The following is a 14,506-nucleotide window of genomic DNA, read 5'->3' as shown; positions in this document are numbered from 1 at the left end:
CTTGGATCACATCAGAATTTTCCAATACCAGCGGTACATTGCATATATTATGGTTCTTCGAGCGTATCACAGACTTTATCAGTATTGAAATACGATTTTCTTCCGGTCCGGCAACCTTCTAAATAGTAAACTCCTTCACACTCTTAGGCATTTAGCCAAGAAATATCTTTTGCAAAGTTGTTGAATTACAAGGCAATATAAACGGACGAGTAAGCGAAGCGTGTAAAACGCGGCGGATAGCACGACCGGTAAATTACACGAGCGATTTCTAGTAATCTGATCAGTCTTGTCTGAACATCAGAAATGGACACAACCTAGTTGTGCGGTCTATCTACACTCTGCCTTTATTTAATTAATAAATCAAAATGACACTCCGTTGGTGCGTTCGCCCTATCTTTTCGACCAGGCTGACAACCAGCGTGTTTCTTTCTTCTGTAGATAAATCATCCCAGTTTTCATACATGGCTTGCGAAATTTCCCTTCACCAAACTCCCTTCACATCCCTATTATTACATTCCTTCGATCTCGTATCGTACAGAACTGGACGTTTTTCAACTTCACTAATAAATTTTTCAATGTGGAACATATTAATCGATTTTAAAAACAAATCGAAAAAGAAATATACAAATAAAAAGACTGAATCCCCTAACGAGTACAGGAGGAAAAGTGAAGTGAGTCAACCGCTCGCAAATAGTCCACTTCGTGTATCTTGAAAACAAATAGGCACGTGCGCAGATCTAACTCGCCCAGTTACATTGTGTCTGCGGACCCACCAGGCAGAGCCCAGTGAAACGCGCTCCTTTAGTTTGCCTTAATTCGATTACTGTATTAACACAAAGGTTGAGGCCGAATAAAACGTGGTGGAGATACGGGAAACACACTAGTCTAAAAGATCCCTAAAAACAGGGGTTCACAAAGTGTGGCCCGCGGACCACCTGCGGTCCGCGGCCATTTTTATATCGAAATTTATTGAGGTGTTGTTTTCTAATGCGTATGTGCATTGTATATTTACATTGTAAATCAATGATATCACAGCATTAACCCGATATACGGCCCACCCACAATTTCTATTGTATTTTCATATTGGCCTGCTGACGAAAAAGATTGAGAATCGCTGCCTTAGAACCTTCAAGACAGATAAATTCTCGCTAATTGTTTCTTTTGGTACAAACGTTTACGGCTGAGTAAGGGTTGTTGTAATAGAAGGTCCCTTGATAAAATTTCAGCGGAGGAATATGCATCTGCATTATCTAACAATAATAATGTTTTAATATTTTCAGTTGCATTTAATTTTTCCTTTTGAAATGATTCTGCTTCTTTTAAAAAGTTATTGTGAAACCATTCTCATTTAGGAAAATTCTCCATTCTGCATAAATAAAGTACTTATACTAGATGGTCACAGTTAAAGTATTCATATTTAGAGCTGTCTGGGACGCGAACTGATTGAAGAAATGCAACCATATTTGGCAGATATTCTTCTGAGTATACTGCAAGAATTACACAAAAAACAAAATCAATTCCAAATTGTTGGAAACGATTAACCTGTAAAGCAATCAGTGGCTGCGTATATTGCAAATGAAGATCACAATTAACGCTGCTACGGTAACATTGTCATTCCGTGGCTTGACCTTTTTCGTGTAATGGCGTTATTGGCAACACATAACACGTGGTATGACTGTTGTCAAGAGCATGAGCACGATACCAGACACCTAAATTGTACGGTAACTGTTCGAGTGCAGGTATAGGATTCGTTAATCAGTACTCGATGTGATTTATTAATTTATTTAATTAAAAAAGTACTTTTTGTTCTTGATATAAGAGGAAATTGAGGATAAGTATTATGTATATAATACTTATCCCTAGCCCAATTCAACGTCTACCTCGCTTTTTGAATTTTTTTTTTTAAATGTGCTTATGGAAAATCACAAAGTTTTATAAACTTGAGCTTGTAACAGAACATTAAAAAACAGTGCCATAGTAACATTAACTTCTCAATAGGAAAAAAGTGCCTATATCTGATCGCCACAATCGATGTATCTCTATTTAGAGTACCATGATCTGTTCAGTATTGAACACAGGAATGTAGTAGTTTTCAAATGACGTTCCAAAAGTTCCACCTTACAGATTCTCATATTGTTATTATTATTATTATTAATAATAATAGCCATATAGTGCAAGGAAGCCTGAGACTTATGCTGCACCAGGAAAAAAAAAAGTTCCCGAGTTACCCTGAGAGAGTCAAAAGTAGAAGGGAATCACCAAGAAAGAGAAGAATGATGATATCCAGCTCAGGGTACAGCATTGAAAAGGTTCGGAAATGATTTCACTTTGAGTGTATTTCTATTCTATGTATTAAGAGTTGAGGCTTTGGCATAGTGTAATTTTTTGGAGGTCAAGTATAGCAAGTAAGACAACTGGCTCACTTTAACACTCAGCATTCTAATCCCCCATAGTTTTTAAGAGTGCCGGTGGCATTCTTCCCAATAATAAAGTATAAATCCAAAGTAGGACATGACGTACCTCATTATGGCATGTTTAGTATACATTTTACAGAGATCTTGATGCACCAGAATGCTCTTGTGTGAAATTTATTATTTATTCTGTTTATAGCCAAAATAAGCTTTTCCTCTAGATAGCAGAGTCTATTTGAAGGGTTTCTTTAGAGTAGAATACAAATCAGGACAAACTGCACATTGAATATAATGTAATCCTCAATGGCAGGATGGAATCTAAAACGACGCTAAGGAATTTCACATTGTTTTAAAGCTCGGTATAATGACCTGAGTTAGGTCGCAGGTCATCGTACGGATCGCAAGTTACAGAAGATGATGATGCTGACAACGAAATTTTCGCGGCTGAAAAGAAAATCATGCATGCTACTTTTTTGGAGGACATTCTCCCAACGATAAAGTTTCTGTAAGTTGAGAAGGAATCACGGTCCTAGATCCTCGGACCTCACTGTCATTTTCTACGTTCACATTTTGGCCTGTAACATAGACACCACTGTAAGTGGAAATGGATCATGCATGGGCTTTCGTAACTTTTCCTCTTTCTCATTTGTCAACTCTACTTCGTTCTCTTGAACAACCATCCTTCACGCATATTTCCAGAAAATTCCAATTTACAAAAATTCCAGCCATATGACAACCAGTGTCTTCCATCTTCTCTGCCTTCAATCTATGCTATAATCTATAAACACTATGAGTTCTAATACTTTTTGTATTTAAGATTTTCACACAAAAGCATCCATTTTCATGACTATTACTGGTATCCGAATAATTTTTAGAGCATAGCATGCTTTTCAGTCCCTTCAGAATTGTATCTTTCGTAATATTACTTGGCCATATATAGAAGTGTCCAGTTCTTCCTAAATCATGTTGCAATTTATACACTTCTTAATGTACAGGATTTCTCTGTGATATACTCTTCATCGGTTTTCTAAATATGAAGCTGATGCTCAACAATACTAAACTATGACGTCATACACGTTATAATGATATAGCACCAGTTTACTTTTTATGATGCATATTTTATGAAAAATGTGAAATTAACGATTATAAAGCATTTTATCCACTAATGTATTTATAATAAAGTTATAGTAAACGGTTTCTGAATAATATTTTTGTTGTTATTTACAGGAAAAGACAGTCGAAACTCAGACCATCCAGGTCTCACTGCAGACAGTCGAAACATTGTCATCGAATGGAAAGACGACTGGGCTCGCCGAATGCGACGATTTCAGCGTCGGCAACGGAAAGGACGGTGTAAAAACTGATAAGAATTCAAAATATCCTGACGACAGAGCCACACTCTTCCTGAAACATCGTGTTACTGATTCGGTGTGCAAAAGCTTCCTTTACGTCCTGTTCAGTTGCCTGCACACAAGAATTCCTAACAGGTAACATGGAGGCATGCTACAGTAATATATTCAAGCCATGGGTAGGACGTGAGCCTCTGTCAGTGGAGAATATAGCCACAGGAAAAAAAAAAAGAAAAAAAGAAGTGGAATCAGTCTAAAAATGTCGTAATAGTTTCATGTGAAACTTATATCATTTATGTAGTAAGAGTTTTAGTCATCAAGAAGAGGAAGATTTTACATTGACGGCTAACTACCCAATTCGCTTGGATTACATCACAGAGGCAGTGTTTTCTCTGATCCGAGCGTGTCGTGTGTATAAGAAGTTCCTAGTGACTCTGTGTTTTGTATTATTCTATTGAGTATTATGGATGTCGTAATGTGCGTGTGTGTGTGTGTGAATGTGATATCACGTTATCGCTCATTCCAACTTATCTGCTTCAAGCAGATGCTGAAAGAAAGAAGGAAAGAAAGCCATTTGACGTAGGTCGATACTCCTCAAATGGGAACAGTGTTTCTTTTAAATAGCATCGCTGTTTAATATATTGATTTGAATAATGATGTCTACTTGAAAAATGCACGAGCATAATTGCAGAAACTGCGCAGTTTAAAAAAAATTCTCTAAATTAAAGCTACTATTTAAAAGAAATTTAGGCAACAGGCATTGAATTATGTTTATTAATATGAGTATAAGAAAGCTAAACTTCCAGGTGTCGCGTTAAATTTTCTGAAAAATAATTTAAATTATATTTATTTATTTATATAATCACGGAGCAGTTACTATAAAATATCCGGACAGCATACAGAAATATAAGTTCAGCAGAAATTACATTTAGTAATTATACAAAGAAATTACATTTTTGCTATTAGAATAGAATGAAGATTGTATAAAAATTTTCAATTTAATTTTATATTCTAGTATATTACCTTTCTTGCATCCCTGATATCCAAAGATAGCACTTATTATGCATCTTTTGCAAAAAAAAAAAAAAAAAAGAAAAGGTATTTCTTGTAAGATTAGGATTATAAATGTGAAACTGACTTAGCAATCGAAAGTGGTACTAAAGATGTTTTATTATTCCTAATAGATAGAGATTTGTGGAATAGTTAAGTATGGGAAATTTTCCCATTCGATTTCCCAAAATCGTAACATTCAGTTTAATTATTGTTGACGGCTTCCTCAAAACTGAAGTCAGTTCTGACTTCATTTTTGTGGAAGTCTGCCATCAGGCTAGAGGCAATGGCTGAATTATACCACATGAAGTGTTTCACATATTGTAAAGCGTCTTTGTCGTTTGGTGGATTCGCAGCGAGACGTTTTCTAAAGAACATTTTTCTCACGTTCACTTTCAAGCACTTGTTTGATAAAACCCGGCACACCGAAAACACTTAATTTGTCCATGATATGTCTTTTCACGAACTGTCGAATGGCATCAAGGGGCAGTGACCGATTTCATATATTCTAGGTCGATTTGCATTTTTTTGTCTTTATTACAAGGGACTACATCTTCCTATAGTCTCATAATTCCTTGGTCAAGTGGCTGAAATCTAATGTCCAATTTGGAGGAAAGAATTTTATAACAAAATTGCTAATTTTTACTGTACATTGAGGACTATTAGCATCAGCTATCAAAATCTGAAACTTTTCAGTTTTTAACATTTCGTCTTTTGATTTACAGATTGCGGAAATTCTTCAAAATCGACAGAAAGAATTTAAGCCTCTCAAGGAGGAAATGTACATTCACACAGATTTATTGGCAGCGTTACCTATTACTATAAATTCAGTTTCTCACCTGTAACGTTACAAGCAGTGCAGCACGCTTCACATTCTTTTGTAAATATCTCCTCCTTCGAAAGAATTCCCTTTACTGGTTGAAAGACAAAAACTCAGCATTGGTTATAGCAAGTATACTGCAATTGGTTATAGCAAGTATACTGCAATTGATTATAGCAAGTATACTGCAATTGATTATAGCAAGTATACTGCAATTGATTATAGCAAGTATACTGCAATTGATTATAGCAAGTATAGTCGTTTCAAATTACCTGTAATTTCTGAATTTCTCTTTCTGGTCTTCAGCATTATTCAAGTCCGCATATTTCACCGCGTATAACTCGATATTTATACCGTACATTCTTATCCATAACGATTCCGTCACTGCTTTAAAGTTTTCAAAAGATAATTGATAAGAAATTTCCTTTTCATTCGCTCGAAAAATTGGACCATAAACGAAAATGTTCATTAGAAGACATTTATGAGGAATTTCGTGGGCAAGATCGTTTTATACTTTCTCATTTGTTACAGTTCTATTAATAAACGCAGTTTAGAAAACTGCGTTAATTCAGATTATCAGTCAATGTAAAATTATTTGATCATTGTCACATTGCGTGACGTCCTTTAATAACTCTATCAGGAATATCTCTGCTGTAATAAATTGAAGCAGCCTAAAATTATCAGTAATGGAATAACTGCGACTGACTCGGAGATGGTCATTTTTTTCTTTTGATTAATAATAAGACACGTTGCTAGGCTATCATTAGTTCACTCGCAATATTAACAGGTAAAAAGAGTCTTTGTTATAGAAAGTCTTTATTATATTAAATGAAAAATAATTATAAATGTGTTTATGCAACTAAAGGATATATTAATTCAGACTAAAGAATAATTCAAATAATTCAGACAAAAGAATATATGTTCTATCATATATCCTTTTCACCGACTATAAAATGAAGAACATGTAATATTTTACATTGCTATAAGGATCGTTCAGCTTAATCAGATGCCCCTCTGAAAGTGTTTATACGAAAAGTCCGTGCTTCATTGACTTTTCCAAGCGACCCTTGACATAGAACTTTCTGAATGGTGTTGAAATCAATTTGTGTTGGTCTATTTCATGTCATTATCCAAGTGAATATGTCGACCTTTGAGCGCCTTTTTCGGGAAGCCTTTTTTCGGATGTGAGAAATCAGGGCTGTAGACCGCATCTAGCATAAGCAGCACTCCAGCTCAAATACGAAGGGCTATGTTAAGCTTTGCAACAACACTATGATCGGGAAGGTTAAGGTGTTCTGCGTTAAACTTGGCCAATCATTTTGCCTTTGACCTGCTATATAGCTGCTCTATTGTTCTGCTTTAGCAGCTAGCATCTACTGTACTGCAGCACCAGAAAAGACCAGACTATCAGTTCTGATCTTTGTTAGTCAAAAACAATGTTAGCATAATCTTTCTTGTTATTTGTATTTAAGGAATCTAGGCTTTTTTTTTTTTTTTTTTTTTTTATAATAGAGGAATGGAGTGGGATGCTTCTACTGTAGATGCATGCATTTTGTTTTTTTAGTCATAATAGTGGCACCGCGATTTTTTACCTGCAACGATTCGGTGTAGGAAATGTTTACCTTTCTCATAACAGCGCTTCATTTCCCTACACAAGCCGATGTTCACCATTCCTTCACTAAAACCGACACACTTTCCAGTAGCGACATTGATCCCGCAGTGTATGGCGCGGATGCCACCCATGCTGATGTTCAGCTTGCAGACAATGTCTGCAAGGTTACGCAGTGATTTGATTGTGCGGGACCAGTTCATCATGTCGCCCGCAGTTGATTAATTACTGACCTCGTGTGCTTGATCCAGATTTGACATTGCCCAAGAAGACCACCGCTCCTGCGTGAACTTCTTGAACTATTGAAAACCGGCACGTTTCAAACATTCTACTCCATAGAGCATTACCGTCCCGTGAAAAATGTTGTCATTATTCGCCATCTGCACTCAAAAATTGCCTGATCGCACGCTGGGCACATCTGCTCAAAATCGCTGTCTCTCCTCACGTTAAATACCAATTCTAGAAGATATCATCATCTGTTCTTCAAGGGCGGTCATTCGTTCCATTAATATCCCACTTATTTGTTACAAAAGTTTGCTTTATTTGAACGATCCTTGTTTATTCTTTACATATGATCGTTAACTGAAGGCAATTATTAGATACCATTTAATTGGTACCGTTTAATTTGCCACTGCCCAAACTAACAAAAGGCAAACACATCTTGTGGTTAGTGGTAATGTCCGAGGTGCTATTTGTAATTATGTATTTTTTAACTTTAAATTCTAATTAAGTATTTAGACCTAGTTACTGATTAAATTTTGCTTTTTGTTTAAAAAATTTAACAGAAAATTATGTACTATTACTACCTTATTATATACTTAGTTGGTTCCTATTGACTATTCAATTAATCTTTAAATCATTAACACCTATACATGATTTTTTTATTTCTTTCTTTTTTTTTTGCTAAATTATTCCCCTGTTTTTTTAGAAAAATGGTCTTCTTCGAGCTGTTACTTTTTGCTATGTTGGGTTCTGTATTTAAGATTTTCCATTTGTTTTTCTCTAAACTGAGACCTCTATCATTCAGACTGTAGGTTCGCAGTGGCGATAGATTCAATATTTTAAATTCCTCCTGTTTTTAACAAATGTTTATGGGGAATAACCACATTCCTAAAAGTACATACAGTACACAACCACCACAGAACCGAAGTCAGTAAAAATCAGGGATATTCCATATATATCCCTGATTTTGTGATGTAAGGCACAGGAGCAAAGTACATCGCATGGAAAACTCGACTCTCCATTAAATACAATTATTGAAAAACGTAACTGTAATTTTTATTCTAAATGCAAAAAGATATAGTGCAAATTATTTTAGATTTCTTAATTGACAGTCTAATTTTTGCCAACAAGAAATACAGTAGATCAGAAGCCGGCAACCTTTTCTACCATATGATCTGCTTTGAAAATTAACAAAGTTTTAAGATCGACTTATCACAGATTTTTACAAATGTATCTCTAGTCCAACACTCGTTAAAAGTTTCCTGGGTTCAAATGCTGTCGACGACAGGAAATTTTTCTAAAGGCTTGAAATCGTGGGAGCAGGTTCCCCCCCCCCCATGATTCATTCCGGGGCTTTTCAGTCCGCATAACATGAAAATTGACATACGAATACACATACATTGCGAAAGATAAAAACAGACACAGACGCGTCAGGCTACAGAAACTATTGTATTAAACTACAGTATTTCCAATGTCAGTCTGGGCACTTTGCACTCACATCGAAAAGCCTCTGTAACAGACGGAGCGAAGAGGAGGGATCTGGCTTAAATAAAATATGCTGATTGTAGAATTATTTTATACATATTTTAATAAAAAAATAGGTAGATACAAACGAATTTGAAGTAAACTTAAAAATAAATTAGACAATGAATTAATGAGATTTCTGATCCTTGGGGTTTTTCAAATAATTATTGTATTTTTATTTTTGTGAACCCCCCCCACCACCACCACGACCAAAATATGCTTTGCGATCGACCATTTGACGACACATGCTGTAGATAACTTTTATTCAGTTTAAAATAGACCTATTCTTTTAAGTGAGATAAACGCATTAAATGGTTTCATCACAACGTGCAGCACCAAATATTATAGCTAAGGAAAGTCTGGTTACAACAAATTTAAATTTGTATTGAATGAGTAGAAAAACTTCAAAGTGGCATTGGCCAAAAAATTCATACTTGTAATTCGTATAATTTTTTCAATACTACCGCAAATAATACGAAATATTCCACTTACTCACATTGGCTCCATTATTATACACCTTATATATTCTTATTCTATTGACTGCTGTGGAACTTACCTACGAAAAACTAATATGATGTGAATGCATCTGTTTCCTCTTTGTACATTAATATTCTACACACGCGAAAGCATTTTTCTCAATGTTAATCCATATATCATAAACACAATGATAACGTTTGGTATGATTTTTGTAAATAACGTGTGTGGTGTGTTTATCAACGATCTTCTTTAATCTTTCCAACCTTAATCCATATACAGTAAATAAAGTACTGAAGATTCTAATACTTTTCTTTGTTGGGCTACCATTAAAATAAGTAAAAAAATAAAAACTAAATGGAGACAAAATGGAGCTACTGCATGGGACATGTCTGGTGATACAATCGCTCCATTGTCATTTACGCCTGCGCTACACAAATAGTTTTTTTTTTTCCCCTGGCATAAGGCAGTGATGCAGTGCTCTCAAGTCAATGGTCAAACCTCCATACCGTCAGGTCCATCACCGCAGAAGAGGTGGCTAGTTTGGTGAAGGGCCATTGCATAATTTGACTGCATTGCCCAGAATTTATAGTTTCGGTTCTGCCTCAAGTGGCATATTTTTCACTCAAAAAAAGTTAAAACCACGAGCTGAGGTGAACCAAATTGATAGAATCCTAGGAGGAGTAACTAGAGAATGTGTAGCGGCTTACTTTTCTGCTTTCCACTTATTAAAACAAAAATGTCAAAAATTACAGGGACAACCGATTTCACGTGTAATTTTTATTGGTGACACGCCCATTTGCCATAATACTTGTCAGTTAAGCAACAGAAAGGACAGTTTTATATACCCCATGGTATACTTGCAGTTTTTAGGTGAATATATCTGTTGTTGTTGTTGTAGGATTTTGCAAATCAGCCACTTAGTCCATTCCATATTGCGTAGGCCAATTTATCAATGCGCTGCAAAAACGCTGACCATTGTCGAAACATAACACCATATCATATGGTCGTTAGCTAATTTTAGCTTTTGCGATTGTTACCTAGATTATATGGGGATCTATTCTTAAGACGTTAGCTGAAAGTCGGAAAAAGAGAATAAACTGACTACTCTGTTTAGGTAAGCCTGACGTATCCTAGCGCAGTTGGCCATGCATTTGAATCGGCCATATGAGGAGCTCATATGACTGCTAAACACATTAATTTAAACTCCCCTAACTTAATATCGTGACGGAGTATTATCATGACCGAGTTAGTAGATCTCAGGAGAGGGGTTTTCTAGAGTGAGTTTTTTTCCTTTCTTTCTTTCTTTCTTTCCTTCCGTAAATTGTGGTTTATTAGCAAAACAAGAAAGCCGACCTTAGAATACGCACAGTTTAAAAAACTTTTTTTAATTAAAAAAAAACAAAACGGAATATGATTTTTTGGTTATCTTGTGCGAATAGTATGAATTATGTGTTTTTTATTATTTTATTTTATATTTTTATTAATATTTATTATTATTTATTTTTTTTGGCCGATGCAGAAAAAGCATCGGCCAAAAAAAAATAATACCAATCCTAAATTATGTACGAACGCCTCATGGTCTTAGCTGCCTTAGTGCCAGGTTTAATTAGCGAATCAACTGTAAGATTGTTTAATTTATATTATTAATTTACACTTTCATTGATAGTTAAATAAAATACATTTACATATCATTAAACAAAGAAAGAAATACCCATCGATCGATAATGCCTTCGTTAGGAATAAGTATATAAGCCAATAAAATTGCATATCATAATGCTTGACAATTGATTCTGGCTAAGCATAGTAGAAAAGCAGGTTGCTGAAGCCTTCTCTGATTACTTCTCAAAGGACTCAGTCGCCAAACTGAAGGCTCTCCTCACAGGCCGAAATCGCAGCCTCATACATCGACAAGTGCACAGTATTGTCTCAACTATTGGCCCAGTTGGGACAATATACAGCGAACATGTATATTATCCCTCGGTTAAAAATGTTAACCAAAGACCCGCCGTATATAAATCTCTTATCCAAAAACTTTTAAATCTCTTTGTATTAATCTCTTATACAAACAGAATACACTAGCTAAAATGTTACATTGATGAAGTGATTTTCAATTATTAGAATAATAATGAAGTGGTCTTTAATTATTAGAAGATCACAGGACAGCAGTCTTTAAAAGAATTTTTTAAATGTTTTAGAATTGCACATTTTGTGTAGAGATTCACACATTAGAAAAACGCTTTAAAATCTATTAGGATCACAGTATGATGTACATAGGAATTAGACGGCTCAAAAAAGCCTCTGGTTATGAAGATTCATAATCTTCATAACCAGAGGGTCCGTATTCTAACGGAGGACCCTTATAATGTTACTCGGTTGTCTGTCTGTCACAGCATTGTATCTGTGGAACCACTCAGCCTATTGACTTGAAATTTTGCATGGGTTTGTACATCATATGGGCCACCATAACGCCATATTGATTGTTGTTGAAAAAAATTTGTCTGAGAAATAGGGGGTAAATGTGGGGGACAAAAAATGTTGTCGAAAACCTATAGCTTATTTATTATACACCGTTGGAAAGAGCTTAACGAGTAGGTTTAAAATATAATTTTAAAATATTTTAAAAATTAAAAATGGCGGCGCCAGACAGGAAAATGTGAGTAATTTTCTTGTTCCCCGTCTATTTCCGTCGCTAATGGAGCTAAAAATTTAAAAATCACATTAGCTATGCGTTATTCGATGCTTATCAAGGGAAAACTATTCCGATTGCAATCTATCATTTACTTTTTTGTGTTAAAATTAAAAAACTATTTTTTTATTGCACTTCGACAGCGCGCTTCTTTGTACTAAGTAACTCTCTTTTTGGTGACAAAAAGGTTGCTAAATAGTTAGTTAATAATTCTATAAAGGTTATTTATAAATTTTTCGACGAGAAGTATTTTTTAACAATTTTCAAAGCTGAAGTTGTCCAGGCAAGGAGGTACTCAGAGACCCAGTGTTGAGGCGACGGTGGTGGGAAGACGCCTGCGCGAAATCTTGCAAAGCCCTCACCTGCCAGCCGCTTTTCCCCCAAGACTAATCGCTTCTCCAGGAAGAAGTCGGAGTCGCTTCTCCCACCCTTGTCATTCACAACAACTGAAAAGACTCAAGTAGACAACGTTTTCGTTAGTTCCTCAGTTTTAGGCCAAGCCGGGGTACTAGAAACTTTTTTTCAGTTACCATGAAGCTCTTTATTTGAGATACTACACTACCGACCATTCGTAACTACGGACCCATCATCCTGAATGCCCGGCACTCAGTAGTTAACCATTTTTTTTTTTTTTTTTTTTATTTAAACAGCTTCGTAACCGTTTACAATTGGGCACATGTTTATACGAAACGTTTTCGTTGTTTTCAGGTCTTAAATCGATTCTGAGAGTACGATCCACATGTAAACCATCCTATGTATAGGAAGGCAGAATTTATTGACGGACACGAAGTTCAGTTTCCGTTGGCACTTCGTTAACGCTTTTGAATTTACCATAGGAGATAACACAGTGGTAAGGATCTCTGTCCGAGTGAAAATACCTCAGGGAGAATCTCGTTTTGGCGAGAGGAGGTTTTATGAGCTTTTCACACCAGGGCCAAGTTAGCTTGCATGGTTGCATGGCCTCCCTCCATTGCAAGCTCGTGTTTTATAAACAGCAAACCGACCACAAAATACACACGCAATTTACAAATATCATTTCGTAACTCCTTATAGTTGTTGTTATTTTCATCCGTTCAGTCGCAGCCGACTTTCGGAGACTTTATGGGCGAGCTGCCTCCATGCTGCCTGGTCTTCAACAGCTTTTTTCAAGTCCTTCATGCTCATGCCAGTGTGGTTCTTCATAGTGTCGAGCCAGCGCATTCTTTGCCGATCTCTTCTCCTTGTTCCACTGACCTTTCCTAGCATTATCGATTTTTCCAATGAGTAGTCAATATTTTCCAGTAGTCATAGTTACTTTGGCGCAAAAATATAAAAATTGTAAGTTTAGATATCCAACATGCAATTTAGTAGAAATAATAAATGTCTACTAACTTGCTAGAGACGTGTAACCTAGACAATTAGCAAAAACGTCTATATAGTCAGGAAAGGACGTCACGAGATGATTTTCCATGAAATTTATTTCTATAAATAACCATTATTACACCAGATGTTTTTTTAAGTTAGTTCATTCAGCCTATTGAATAAATATACTATACAATTAGGTAACGTTTCGGTAACCATGCTGGAATCCGTCATGAGACTATACTTGGCTGTACTTTTAACAGCCTCCCGTTTGCCGAATTCCTAAGCCTTCTTCATTGAAGGGAACTGAGGCATTCGGTCTAAGTCTCCTTCAATGACCTAGGCATTCTCAATGAAGGAGACTAATGCCGAGTCTCTTTCGTTCTCCGAACGAAGGAGACTGGGCATTCGGCAAGCAGGAAACTATTGACAGTCAAGTATGGTCGGATGATGGGTTCCGGCAAGGTTCCCGAAACGTTATCTAATTATATGGTATAATTATTCAATAAGCTGGATAAACTAACCTAAAAAACTCGCATGGTAAAAGCTTATGTATCTAATGTATCTTAGGTTATTTAGAGAGTTAAATTTTATACGTCTGTACTTATTCAATATTCCTTCCGAAACGTAGTTTCAGGAGGGAATGAAAAAATGGATAATTGTATTTTTTAAGAATATGCTAACTGGTGAGAAGAGTACATTTATCTCACCGACTATAGCACATTTTCATGTTTTACTTAGAGGCTTTACTTAGGTTTGGTCAATAATTTTTTTCTGGCTTCACTCACTGCATCTTTTAGCTGACTGAAGCGCATTCTCTTTCTTTAGACTGATTATCTAAAGCAAATAGTATTTTTTTTTTTGTTGGTTCATTACATAAAATGTGTACACAAGTTTGTTTAGCCACAGAAGTTCCATTTTTTCAGTACTCTTTCGTAATAACTTTTTGTTGAATACTGTTTTCATGATGTTCGCAGCTAAAATGGTCTAGTTCATTTCAAAGTTTACAACAGAAAT

At 35.7% G+C, this 14,506-nt stretch overlaps 1 protein-coding gene across 1 annotated transcript in view; it reads left to right on the top strand.

The window, feature by feature from the left end:
• The window catches only part of LOC150083146 (netrin-1-like), a 283,410-nt gene extending 279,484 nt beyond the window's left edge, over positions 1-3,926 (top strand). The window contains exon 6 of the mRNA XM_090377071.1: positions 3,639-3,926. Coding sequence (XP_090233197.1) covers positions 3,639-3,775 — 137 coding nt within the window. The 3' untranslated portion in view covers positions 3,776-3,926. The remainder of the gene's footprint in view (positions 1-3,638) is intronic.
• Positions 3,927-14,506: the final 10,580 nt, after the last annotated feature.

Source organism: Mastigoproctus giganteus, chromosome 7 (assembly GCF_048544385.1).
Source record: "Mastigoproctus giganteus isolate SK-2022 chromosome 7, ASM4854438v1, whole genome shotgun sequence".
NCBI lineage: Eukaryota > Metazoa > Arthropoda > Arachnida > Uropygi > Thelyphonidae > Mastigoproctus > Mastigoproctus giganteus.
Note: the sequence above shows the minus strand (reverse complement) of the source record. Positions and strands in the feature narration are given on the sequence as shown.